This window comes from Castor canadensis, chromosome 12, assembly GCF_047511655.1.
Source record: "Castor canadensis chromosome 12, mCasCan1.hap1v2, whole genome shotgun sequence".
Lineage (NCBI taxonomy): Eukaryota > Metazoa > Chordata > Mammalia > Rodentia > Castoridae > Castor > Castor canadensis.
In genome coordinates, this window is record NC_133397.1 from 82,952,380 (window position 1) to 82,966,001 (window position 13,622).

At 38.3% G+C, this 13,622-nt stretch overlaps 1 protein-coding gene across 3 annotated transcripts in view; it reads left to right on the forward strand.

Annotated features, from left to right (window-relative positions):
* The first annotated feature begins 1,470 nt into the window (after window positions 1-1,470).
* Zc3h6 (zinc finger CCCH-type containing 6) overlaps window positions 1,471-13,622 on the forward strand; it is a 68,992-nt gene continuing 56,840 nt past the window's right edge. For all 3 annotated transcript variants that reach the window (XM_074050263.1, XM_074050261.1, XM_074050262.1), the window contains exon 1: window positions 1,471-1,918. Coding sequence is in view for 1 of the 3 variants with exons in the window: in XM_074050261.1 (XP_073906362.1) it covers window positions 1,887-1,918 (32 nt within the window). In the remaining 2 variants the exon portion in view is untranslated. The remainder of the gene's footprint in view (window positions 1,919-13,622) is intronic.

Consider the following 13,622-nt stretch of genomic DNA (forward strand, 5'->3'; position numbering starts at 1 on the left):
AAATTGTATCAAGATATGCGTTGAGTATATGAGATGTTGCATATTTATAAAATGAAAGATGCAATGTCACTTTCCAATACAATGTTGATTTAAAAAGTTTAATTCATTCATAGAATTTGATAATTCTGAAATTTAAAGTCTAAACAGCTATTACTGAACTGTATATTAAAATTTAAGAGTAAAGGGCTAAACATAGGTAGGATATCCATCAGCTGTTTTCCATTCTGAAGTCATAATAGGACAGTTAACCAGAGAAGAGACACCCCAACCCTGCCCTGAAGAGGGAGCCTGCCAACTGTGTATCTTAATCTTGTTTGAGGCAACACTCTTCAAAATAGTTTTTCAGACTCGGCTGAAGTCCAGATTCTTTTGGTGTATGTGTTTAAATTTTCCAATGAATGGGAATAAAGCAAATATTCACTTAAAACCTCCAATGTGTACTAGTACAGATTTTTACCCCCCAGTGAAGTCCAACTCAAGTCCTGTTCTGTTAGGCTGGCAGAAAATGGCCGTTGTGAAGTCAACTATGGTACCTCAAATGCCTTTGGGTCACTTCAAATCGGCTATCCTGTTTATCCAAATTCAGTAAAATAGTTTACAAAAGAGACAAAGTCCTGACATCCTAGTGTCACTCCAAAAGCTAATGTTCTTCCCGACAAAACAGACATGCTTCCTGGCAGTTTCCCGAACAGCTTTAGTGATGAACTTGGTGACTACCTGCAGAGTTGTCAGTAGTACAGGTGCTGTCGATGGCTGCAGTCAACTCAAAAAATTCCTCTCAATGTAGATATCCAACACTTTTCACCTCAATTAAACTCCATTTATCTATTAGAACTCACTATTAGCAAAGAAGAGAGGAAGGCAGGCGGGTATTTGGTAGATTAACCACAAGATTATTTCTGAAGGCCACGCTCCTGAATCTAAAAAAAATACCGCCTCCATGCTCTTATTAAATATTCACGTACATTCTACATATAAAACAATATTCTTGCAAGATGTCAAATTTATGTAATTATTTCAACAATTTAATTTTGCTATCCTACTATGATTGGGTAAAGTCAGCGTTAAGTATGAAAGCCGCATGTCACGCTACTTCCCTCAAAATACGATTGAGCACTGAACATTAGAGATGAATGCCACACCCTAAAGGAGAAAGGACGTTTCTCCATAATTTCACCAACTCGGGTTTTCTTTTTAAAAAGAGCAGACTAGAGTCAGAAACGCCCGGTGGTCGGGAGCGAGCGTCTCCAGCACCACGCAGGCCACGGACTGCCATCCCGGCTCCGAGCCGGTCTCTCGCCTCCCGCTCAGGCTCCCAGGTTGCCGCCTCCGCCGCTGCGCCAGGCACGGTGGAGACTCGCCCCTGGAGGTGATTGACAGGCAGTTTATCCAATAGTCAAGGCACTCGTCCCCGGCGGGTTGAGCAAGGGCTGAGGCTCGCGGAGGAATCTCACTTGCCCTTTAGTCCCGGGCAAGGTGTTGCGGCCGGCGCCATTTTCTCGAGTCACTTTTCTCGGGTGCCGCCATGTTGGCGAGGAGAAATCACCGTTACGGCCACTGTCCAAATCCCCGTGTCGCCGCCCGCCGCCCGCCCGCTCCCACGCCTCAGCCACCAGCGGCGAATAGAGACTAGAGCGGCAGCGCCGGCAGCGCGGGGCCGTTGCCCAGTGTTTGCAGTTAGAGCCCCATCTCTCTGGCGTGGTTGTTAATAGACTGGAAAGTCTGTGTCTGTGTCGCTCACTAGTAACCGTGAGTTTTTACCACTTCGTCACCTGTCGGCGGCGGCCGGGAGCAGGTACCCGCAGGCGGCGCAGGGGTCCTCCCCGCGCCCCGCCGCCGCCGGCCTCCAGACCTGCCCTCCAGCCCCGCCCCGTTCTTGACCAAACATGACAGACTGTGAACATGCAGGGCACGACAGGTCGGGAACCCTTCTTGTCTGTCTTTCTGTCGGATGAGAGGAGGAGGGGTCGGGCGGCGGGAGCGGGCCGGGGCCGGGCGCTTCCTGCATGACCTAGCCGTCTCCGTGTGGCTCGGTAGACCTCGGGCCGCCGGGCCCGAGCCGGGGTCTCCGCTCGCCAGCGCCGCCCCGCCCCGCGGCACGTGCGAGACCCCCGCCCGCGGGGGCGGCCACGCGCCGGGCTGCGCGCCGCGGTCCTGCGGGACCCGAGGATGCTCAGGAACCGGCGTGCACCCCGGAGGAAAAAAAAAAAATTAAGTCTTCCCTCCTTGTCTCCTCCCCCGCCACGTGCTAGCGAGGCTCACCCCTTGCGATTGGAAAGGGCGAGCTTCAAGTTCAATAGGTTGACGTCGAATACTTAGACCTTACAGACTGCAGCGGAGCAAGTCCAGAACTCCACGGATGATTCGGTCTAGCCCTTGAACAGCCAGCTAGCACTCAGACTTCCTCATTTATTTTTGCTGTGTCTTCAGTGGCACCTTGCATTTAAGGGTTTGGGGGGAGGGGCATTTGCATAGTGTACTTGAGCAGGGTTTTGCATAGATTCCAAATTTACATTCGTATCTAAATCATTTTAAAAAGTGGAGGGGGGCGCGCTTTCACTCATTAAAATTCCTGGAACAAAATCCCTTGCATCTGGTTCTTATTTAGATTATTAATTTGGAAATCTAGAACCCTCACAATTACGCCTTTGTGAATAGGAATAGTCAAAAGTATACTTTGTACTCTAGTACAGACCCTAAGACTAAGAATTGCTGAAGTTTTACCTGTGGAGTAACGTGATCTTTTGATAAACCATTACAAACACTTTTTTTTTTTTTAAACCCAGAAGCAAAAAAAAAAAAAAAAAAAATCACAAACATTGAAATTTGAAGTGTCTAAATATCTGGCAATCTTGAGAGGGATAAAAGTGTGAAACGACTTCAATACTGCAATAATAAAAGTAGTTCCCCTAGAAGGCAAGTCAATCAAATGGAATTTTTAGAAAGCAAAATGCACTCACAAAGTTTTAAGTGTACAACCTTGTACTTGACAGATATTTTCATGATTTTTAAAAAACATCTTTTGTTGTGCTGGGGAATTGAACCCAGGGCCCTCAGGTTTAATAGGCAAACACTAATCACTGAGCTACATCCCTAGAGCAACGCCATCTTTTTTTATTAAAAAGAATCCTTAGAATGGGGAAACTAATACCTTGAGAAGTCTGTGGAGAAACCAATGATGCGGTTTTGCTAATGCATCTTAAAATTCATTCTTTAATATGTAAAAAAGAAATCTGTTATCTGTTAGTGGACATCAATAGGTAGAAATATTTGTTAGTAACACCAGTATGTAGTATTATGTATTCTACATAATGACCATGTCACCAAATTTAGGAATTAAAGTAATTACGCTAGTAATTGATGGCAGATTTTTAAAGGATAGCAGGTTTTTAGAAGAATTTGAGGCGCAGTGTGGTAGGCTGAGGCAAGAGGATGATGAATTCAGGCTAGCCTGTGCTTCATAATGAGACCCTGTTTCAAAAGAAAAACAATTTAAAATTTAAAGTATGAATTTAGAGTTAAAATGAAAACATTGAACAGTTCTTTAAGATATATTAACAGCTTAGTAGGAACTAAAGATTAGTAGTGATATTTAGTCTTTTTTAGAGTTGGAATAAATATTTTCTACTTCTATTTTAACTCATCCAGTTGTAAAGTGACAGTATTCTAAGAGAAAAAAAAGACAATTTTTAAAAACATTGTTTGTCAAGTCACATGAACTATGTCAAAAATCAGTGAACTAGGAGTCAAGAGAAATGGTTTTAGCTCCAGCCTTGTAACCACTTAGCTTTGTGAACTTGAACAAGCCTATTTTCTTAGTTGATAAGAGGATCTATGAGAAATTGTCAAATTCTACCAAATCAGTGGTTCTCCACCTTCTTTGAAGATCTTTTTCATACTGATGCTGTTTCCATTCATCTGGCCCTCTGCCTGGGTTTTAAGTTTTAAAAACTCCCTAGGTAGATGTGCTAAGTTGAGAACCACCGGATCTGTCTCTTCATTTCCTTATGAGTGTTTTCCTAGCTAATCATCAGATTCACTTTGAGCAAGAGTAAAGATTCTTTTTTTTTTTTTTCCTGTCCACAGCAACTGAACCAGAATCTCTTTGTGATGATTTGTATTTTTAATACAGATGATTCTTAGGAAATTTGGGGAAAAATTGACTAACTGTGGACTCCAAATATTCTGTGCTTCCATATTATAGATTTTATACTGCAATACAAGTATCTGAATTAGGCTGAGAAGGTTATATGAAATTTGAAATATAAGCTAGTATTGTCTCAAGGATTTTTTTTTCTGACATTTTTGAAAATTATGCATGCAGGAGAAAGTGAAATATATGATTTATAACTTGATTTTATATAAGCAAAGTATTATAATTTACAGGAGAATGAGATTCTAAATGTAAACAAAATTCACAGGATGCCTACTTTTTTCTTAAAAATTATTTTTTTGTATATTTTTATATGGTGAGTGTTCTACAAGATTTGTTTGCCAAATCATTAGCTTTTATAAAATATCCAGTTGATATACTTTAAATATTTTCATGCCTGGAGTGAAAAGATTGTATTTTTTAAACAATATAACAAAACCTATAGATAAACTGATAGATATGTAGGATGTTAGTACAGTAATTCTGCAAAAACCTAGAGCCTAGGTTGTAAAGGTCTAGGTCCTAGACCTTGATAGAGATGGAGAAGGAGTTGGGGGAAGTCAAAGGGAAGAATAATCCTTTTCTGTTTTCATTCAATTCTCCCTTTGCATTCACTTCTTTCACACAACTCCAGCAACCTAGCTTTATGTTTCAGATGAATGTTGACCTAGTAAAACAATTCATAAACAGCTTCCTTCCTTCCTTTCTTCCTTCCTTCCTTTTTTCTTCCTTTTTTTCCCTCCTTCCCTTCCTCTTTCCCTTCCTCCTTTCCTTTCTCCTCCCTCCTTCTAGGACCCTCATGCATACTAGGCAAGTGCTCTACCATAAACTACCCCAGTCCCATAAACAACTCTTGAAGGATAAAGACTGAGTCCCTGCTTTGAACACATCTACAGGAAAGTAGGAAAAAATAAATAGGACCCAAGTAACTACTGTAGATTTTTCTGAAATATACTAGTGGCAAAAAGTTTTGTAGGGGTTGTGCTGGGGGTACTGATAATTCCAACATGAGCTAGTAGTATTAAGAACTTATATTTCCCAAATATTCTTTAATTGATAGGAGATGTGAATAATACTTTCCTTTGAGTAGAGATTATTTGCCCATTCTGAACAACTTCCTCTTCCTGCTTTCTCTTGTAAAACAAGAACAACAAAATTGGTCATAATTGTAGTAGTTTAATAGTCCCCCGCAGCTCTCTCAGATAGAGTGAAATATTTCCAAGCGACTACCCTGGAGAATCTGAGGGAATGAGGATGGAGAAGATCATACTTTCCCATTTATGATGGCTTCCATTCGTTTCTTGCATTAATTCCAAGTGAGATTATGGTAATAATGGTAGTATTACAATGTTAGGTGATTTGTCCAAAATCCCACAAAGGTAGCATAGGTAAGAATCTAGGTGTACAAACTCCTACTTGGACTATTCTTGTCGTTCTTCATTATATTCGCACAAGAAGTACTGGAATAAGTTTGGAATAATTTGGAATTATAATGTAGTGCCTTTGAGTGAGCCCTTCATTTTGAATAAAACTTGGTTCTGACCCTGATGTTCCTTCTAAATTTGTTAATATTCTTTTTTAATGATTATTTTTTCTAAATTTGTGAAATAAGGTAGTTGAACTGGATTATCTCTATTTTCCCTCCTCACTTATGTAAAAAGATGGCTGTAATTTAAGAAAATTACAGATTCCTTTTCTAGGTAAGAGCATACTTTATATTGTATATAATACCTGGCTCATAAGTCAGTATGTTTAGTGGAGTAATTACCTTTTCTGACTAGCCATTAACTTGTTTTTGATTCCTGAATTCATTGATGTAACTATTGTTAAAATTACCAAAGTTTTTCCTTGGCAAATATAAAAAAACTTAAGTTATATATCAGGTTTAGATTTGATGTTGTAAAGTATTATTACTCATAGGAAGATATTTTCTCAACCTCTCAAAGAAATTACTTCATACTTTAAAAAATTTTCATTCAATAGATTTGCACTGTGTCCTTTCTACTAAGCATAGTGTTAAACACTAGGAAACATGTGGATACAGCATCATGAACTTGCTTTACAGGATCTTATAATCTAGTTGGAGAAACAGATTTGTAAATACATACTTATGGCACAAATACAATTTAGTGGTATAAACTGAGTGTAGTGGGGGTTACAGATGAGTACTTGAGGGAGTCATCAAGGAATAGCTAGTCTAGAGGATGAAGAAAAGTTTGGCCAAGTAAAGGCAGTGATACATGTAGGAAAACACAGAGAAATGAAGTGGCATTGTAGCTTCAGAGATGATAAAAGGGTTAGTATGTGGAAAGTATTACAATTATTTTGGGAAATAGGGAAGAAGCGTAAATAAATTTGGGACCAGACCCATCCCTGATGAGATGTGGAAATACCATTGTTGCTGGCCAGTGTTGAGAATTCTTGCCTTCACAGGCCAAAGAATTGGCTTGTGAGGCAGTGGACTGACTTGTGACAAGGTCAACACACAAAGTAGGATTTATTAGAGAGAAAAGAAAAGCTGCCCCTAGAGAAGGACAGTGAGCTGGGAAAATCGGTAGCTCTCTGTCATTTACAGAGAGGGTTTTTTTATTTGGTCCTTTTTGTTGGGGACGGGAGTCAGGAGTTGGTCTTGACATATCTCTGTAAGAACACACTCTGTTGGAGAGGGGAGTCAGGAGTCAGGTGTGGAGTGTTCTTCACATCTCTACAGGAACAAGTACACAGTCCTGTGAAAGCCTCCTGTTTATTGACCTTGTGGCATCCCCAGGGAGCCATGACTTGTGAAGCCACGTGTCCCTTTACAGGATGTAGGGCTCACAGTGCTCTCATGAAGGATGGGGGGCACTGGCTCATTTTGTCTTCTGATCCCCCAAACCCAACACCATCAAAGTTTTTTAAGCAGTACAGGGATCAACTGAATGTTTTGTATGATTGGTGGGGGGGACAGAAGGGGAAGTCAGGAGAGAAAAGACAAGTTAGGAGTCCTTTCAATCATTTTTGTTAAACGGTAAGCACTTAATATTTAATATTATTCAAGGCAAGGGGAGTACAGCAATTTAAAAAGTCCTTACCTTAATGGAGTTTACATTTTCTTGGAGAGAGACAGAAATAAACACATGTGGAACACATATATATTAAATGATGATGATGAAGAAAGGGAGGTAAGTCCTGTGAGTGTGGGTAAGATATTTCTATTTTCAGCAGAGTATTTAGGGAAGCACTTACTGAAAAAATAATAATTGGCAAAGCCCTGAAATAAGATCAATTCACGTCTGGAACATTTGGGCAAAGAACATTTCAGATAAGGGAATGGGTGGTAGAAAAGACCTGGAGCCAGGAATGAGCCTGGTAAAAATAAGGAAAAAACAAAAGAAACAGTGTGACTAGAGAGAAGAGTAAGCAAGAGAGTAATGAAGATGGACTTAGGAGGTGTGTGTGGGGGGATAGGCTATTTTATAGGGCTTTGTACGTTATTGTAAGGACCTTGGATTTCACTCTTGAGTGACATGGGAGCCACTGGGGGATTTGGACAGAGGAGGGACAGGATTATGCTATGAAAAAGGTAGAAAAAAGGAAATTGCTGTAGTAATCTGGGTGATAAGTGATGATGGCTTAGGTCAAGGAAATAGAGATGGTTGGGTTTGGGTATGGTTTGATTGTAGGTAGAGCCAATTGGATTTGTTGGTGAATGGAAATAGAATATGAAAGAAAATGCCAGGGCTACTCTAAAAGTCTAGAAATTCGTGGATGAAGTTCTCACCGAAGGCATTGGCAGTGAGGAAGCAGATGCAAGGCAAAATTTATTAGTTATTTCTTAGTGTTGATAGACTTAGGGATAACTGGGAGTTCTTAGGTGAAATGTTAGTTGGAGTGAATGAGATCATCCAAATATGTGTGTTGTCCATCGTGGAGAAAAGGAGAAGATTTTAAAAGCCAAAGGAAGTGAAAATTTCAAGGAAGGGATAATCATAGAGCAGTAAAGTAAAATAAGAGTTAAAAATAAGTCCCTGGGTGTACATTATCCTAAATAAGAACATTTTAATATTTGAATGAAAGGATGCTATAGAAAAGGTTTGTACACTAGTGACCTTCTGTCTCAAAATTTGCACATACCCATTGTTTGCCTCACAGAATGTTTTAAAATACCCTGTTTGAATATATTTAAAGTTTGACTTGTGTTCAGTCTTATCACTTAAACATGCTCTGCAGACTCACCATCTAAGGAGCACTTCACTCATTTTGAAGACCTGCCTGACTACTGTAGGCATTTGAGTTTGTGACCCTTTGTAATATATAAGTCATGTTTTCCCCTGGACAGATGGGCTTCCAAAAAACCTCATATAGTTGGGTGACCTTGAATTCTCCAGGTCTGGCTTTCAGTTCAGGGCTGCCACCATGCTCTTTGTGCATCAGTGCTCCTTGTCATTGTGCAACACAGTAGCCTTGCATTAGTTTTTCACATTCAGAGTTGTTCACACTCAGAAAAGTTATTCATGCTCAAAGCTGATAACAGTGGCTAAAATTTATTCCTGGCCATGTGACACATACCATTTTAATGGCTTTACATAAATTATTTAATCCTCACAACAATCCTAGGAAGAAGGTTCCTCATTTTACAGAGAAGGAAACAGATAGGAAGCCATCAGTAGTTTCCCAAGGTCACAAAGTAAATCAGTAGGAATTCAAGTAATGGAACTGCAGAGTCTACACTTTTATCCAGATATACATCCCCATCACAAGAGAATGTATATATATGACAATGCCTATTCATGTAAAGTGAAGACTAGACGTTTGCATCAGAGTACTTGGAAGACCAAGAACAAGAGCATGGGATTAGAATAAGGAAGTTAGTTTTAAATGACTGGTAGTTGAAGTGGCTCTGATAAAGTGGTATTTCCATCTCCATAATGTGCCTGTCAAGCAGTTATTTGTATCTGTTTGCCTTGCAGTTATTTTTTTTTCTCCTAAGTAGTGTTTACATAGGCACTGCTAACAATTATCATTGCACTTTTTCATCAGTTCCATTGTTGACCAATCTCTCTTCCTGCTAAGTACAGTTCTTTCATTGCATATTAATATCTTAAATATAGTTGGTGTTTTTCACTTGGTCCTGTGAGCCTAACTTCCTAATATCTGTTATGGTTTTATCTTTTTTTTTTTGGTTTTATGGTTGACATTTTGAGGACATCCCTATTTTCAATGTATTTTTGGGGTTAGTTGGGTTCTGGAAGGTGTTACTTGACTGTTGATGCCATGTACCAACCAAATCTTTTAACAAGGGCTGGAGGCATGGCTCAAGTGGTAGGGTGCCTGCCTAGCAAGCTTAAGACCCTGAGTTCAAATTCTAGTACCACCAAAAAAATGATCTTAACAAGGATAGTTTTAGCAGATTATTATTACTCTTGGCAAAGAGCAGGCTTTCTCTATTATAAATGATTTTATGTGTTTTGTTTTGCTTTGTCTTTTATGTGAGTTCTGGCTTAACATTAACACAGAACAATCCTGAAGTGTTTTTGTGTGTATGTGTGTGTGTGTGTAGATACTGGGGTTCGAACAAAGGGCTTAAGCACCTGCTTGCTAGGCAGGTGCTCTGCCTCTTGAACTATGCCTCCATCCCTTTTGCTCTTGTTATTGTGGAGACAGGGTCCCACTTTTTTCCCAGACCAGCCTGGATTATGTTCTTCCTGTTTACACTTCCCTGCATTGCTGGGATGACAGGTGTGTACCACCATGCCCACTTTTTTTCAATTGAGATGATGTTTTGCAAACTTTTTTGCCCAGGCTGGCCTTGAAAGGCGATCTTCCTGTTCTTAGCCTCCCAAGTAGCTTAGACAACAGGTATGAGACACCTGTGCTTGGCTAAGTCCCAAGTCGTTTTCAAAGATAGTCTTAAATTATCATTAGCAGTATAACATAAAGCTACATAAAAATCAATCACAATTTATTCACAAAGTTGGTACAAAGGACCTAGAGTTGGAACTACCATGGTTCTCAGTAGTTTACATTTATCACCGTTTATAATTTGTGTACTTTACTTCATTTGGGGTATATATATATATATATATAGAGAGAGAGAGAGAGAGAGAGAGAGAGAGAGAGAGAGAGAGAGAGAGAGTGAGAGCGCAGGTATTAATATCTTCATTTTATAGTTTAGGTAATAGACTCAGGATAAATAACTTGTCTGAGGTGATTGATCAGCTTAGTGAAAATCACAACCTATCTCTGGCATTCAGTTTCAGTTCCATTTCTATTACTTAAAAATGATAGTTACTCTGTTAACTATCAAATACTAGATTAGGATATTGGATACTTAAAAATGTTTCTTAGGGGACATTGTCGAATCACAGATAATTTTGTCCTAGTTAATTATAAATTCATCCTATATGACATTTTTGTCTAAATCTTAAAAATACAGCACCCTCAAAAATACAAAAGTATTAAAATTGAATTTATGAAGAATACAATTATCTTCACATTATATTTTAAGAAAATATGAAACCATTTAAATCCACCTAACTTAGATTTTGGTTTTAGCTCTAGAAAACAAGAATTCTTCTGTTGTGTGTAAGTTTTAGCCTACTAGGGAAATTCATTGAAAATGCGTAAAGGAGAACTAATACCTCTTTTGCTTGAGTTTTTTGTGATTATGGCAGTTGACAATAAAATGCTAGATCACTGGTACTTGTGTGTGGGGTTGAGTTCTTTATAACCTTTGTTGTTAGACCAGTAAAAGGGATTGTGGGTTGATTTCTACATCTGTGAAATATATAAAATTCTGTCTTAAAATTATATTTTGTAAAAGCAAATCAAAATGAAAGTGAATAACCCATTGATGTAAGACATACCTACATCTTTTGCCCATACATGTCTTGCACCAAATATCCTTTTATGTTTTCCTGCGTGCCAAATGGCCAAGTATGAAGCTAATGTGGCCAAAACTGGAAACAAAGTCAGTATCATCATCATAGAGTCAACTTCTGGCATATGAAAGGAACAAAATGTTATCCCTGAAGTTCTTATAACTTATTAGAAATTTTAGCAGTATCATTTTAAAAACAGAACGTTAGAGTAGAATATCGATAATTGCTCAGCACTGCATTTTACTAAATTGTTACTGTGATTGCTTTAATGCATGTTCTAGTTACTAAACAGAGGATCACTTTCACCTGAGGAACTGGACTAGAATACATTCAGAAGAACTTTTTTTGTAATATCTTCCTGTGTGTATGTGTGTGCGTGTGTGCATACACAAATATCTGGAGCAAAAAAGATCATTTTATATAAAACTTAGAAGTTTTTCTCCTCATGAAGTGGTGGAGTCAACATTCTTCTTTTAATTCATCCACACACCTGTAATCTCAGCACTCTGACTCTGAGACAGGAGGATCATGATTTGGAGTGCAGCCTGGGTTACATAGTGAGACCCTGTCTCAAAAAACCCCAAAAAACAAATCCCCAACCTCCCCTCCAAAAAAAGATGTGTTGATTCCCCAAATAAGATTTTCCTTGAAAGAATCATGGAATAAAATAACCAAAAGTTAAATTATGTATAATCTATATTATTCTGCTTTGTATTTTTCATTAATTTTTTTATATTTTTCAGCTGAAAAAAATATAATATTCTTCCTAAAGTGATTAGCTAATTCTGTTTTATTACCCCTTTTTATTTGGGTATTTAACAGTGGTTTTTTACACAAAATTACTTTCATAATCTTTAATTGCAACATTTTCCTCTTGTATTAATGCACATTTATACTTCATCTAATTGATACAATTTTAACAGAGCACATGGGATTTTCATTCCAAGTTGTACTTAAAACACCTTAATTTGGAAAATATTAATACACAGTAAACCTGAATGACATGGTTTTTTTTTATATTTGACTTTATTACACTGATTTCATAAAATTTTAAGCAAATGATCAGGCAAATCCCAATTATATGACATTCAGAGATACTAGAAATGACATTTAGACCAAGGTAGAATTGGAGAAACACACTTTAGCTGAATTCTTAGGCCAAAGGCTAGCCTGGAACATGTTTTTAAAAATCTATTCATAGGTGGGTGTAATGGTTTATCTCTATAATCCCAGCTAGTTGGGAGGTGGAAGCAGAAGGATCATGAGTTTGAGGCCAGCCCAACTACAGTTAGCAAGACCCTATCTCAAAAACAATACAAACAAAAGGGCTAATGGTAGAGCACTTGCCTAGCATATGGGAGGCTCTGGTTTAAACCCCAGTACCACACACATCTACTGTCACACTCCCAAACCCATACCTCTTAATTAAGATTAATCTAGTAACAGATGCTAGATTGGGATATTACTGGGTGATAGACAATTCACTTTGGTTCATTGTAGATTAATCAACAAGGATTTCTAGAGAATTGCCATGTGAAAATGACTTTTTTGACTTTTGATATCATGATGCTACAAACCTCCACCAACCCTTTTTTTGTGATAGGTTTTTTTCAAGATAGGGTCTTGCAAACTATTTGCCCAGGCTGGCTTCAAACCACAATTCTCCTGATCACTGCCTCCTGAGTAGCTAGGATTACAGGAGAGAGCCACCAGTGCCTGGCTTCATTTAAATTTCTAACTTCATTTGTTTGAATTAGAGAGCGTAAATCAAGAAAAATGAAAATAAAATCAGTCTAGCATAAATATCCAAGAGCACAAATGAAATATAAAAAATAATTTTTTAAGTCCAAAAATTATGACAAAGTAATTCACAGTTTTGGTTTATTTTCATAATATTTTTTGAGGGGTGGTATGGTTTTTTTTAATGATATCAAACGCATAAGCTTATATATTCAAAAATTCTTAATTTCCTAGGTTAAGATATAGCAATCTTCTTCCACTGTTCCTCTCTTTTCTTCTGACTTTGATATGGAGACTTTAAACCAAGTGGACTGTCATTTAAACTGTACCAATCTTTACTTGTCTGAGACCCTGAAATGAAATAGGAAGACCCATTTTCCAGTTTTATAAGATTTGGTTAAGTCTTTTTACCTCTTAAAATTTTACAGTAAAAAGTTTGTACTGAAGTTCTTCTGAGCACTTAAAATACTATTCGATAAACAGAAAAGTCTAAACTCTTAAAACTCCAAATCCCTTATTATCAACCCAACTGGTCTAACCTAGAGCCACCATTTCCTGAAAACAGTAAAGTAACTTGAGGAATGTAAGTAATTCATATTTATCTTATGATCCAGTGACATTGGCCTTATTTCACTTCTTGTAGCTTGCTGTGCTCTCTTCTGCACAGAAATTTTGCTCATCTTAATTTCCTTTGTCTGTGCGGGTCCCTCAGCATGCCCATCTCTCAAGCTAAATCTTCTCAGTTCACTCATAACTTCCTCAAGAAAGCCTTCCAGACTTCCCTGACAGATGGCTTCCCCCCTACTGTGTGCTCTCATGGCATTATTTACCTCTTTCATATATGTATATATACCTATATAAGTATATGT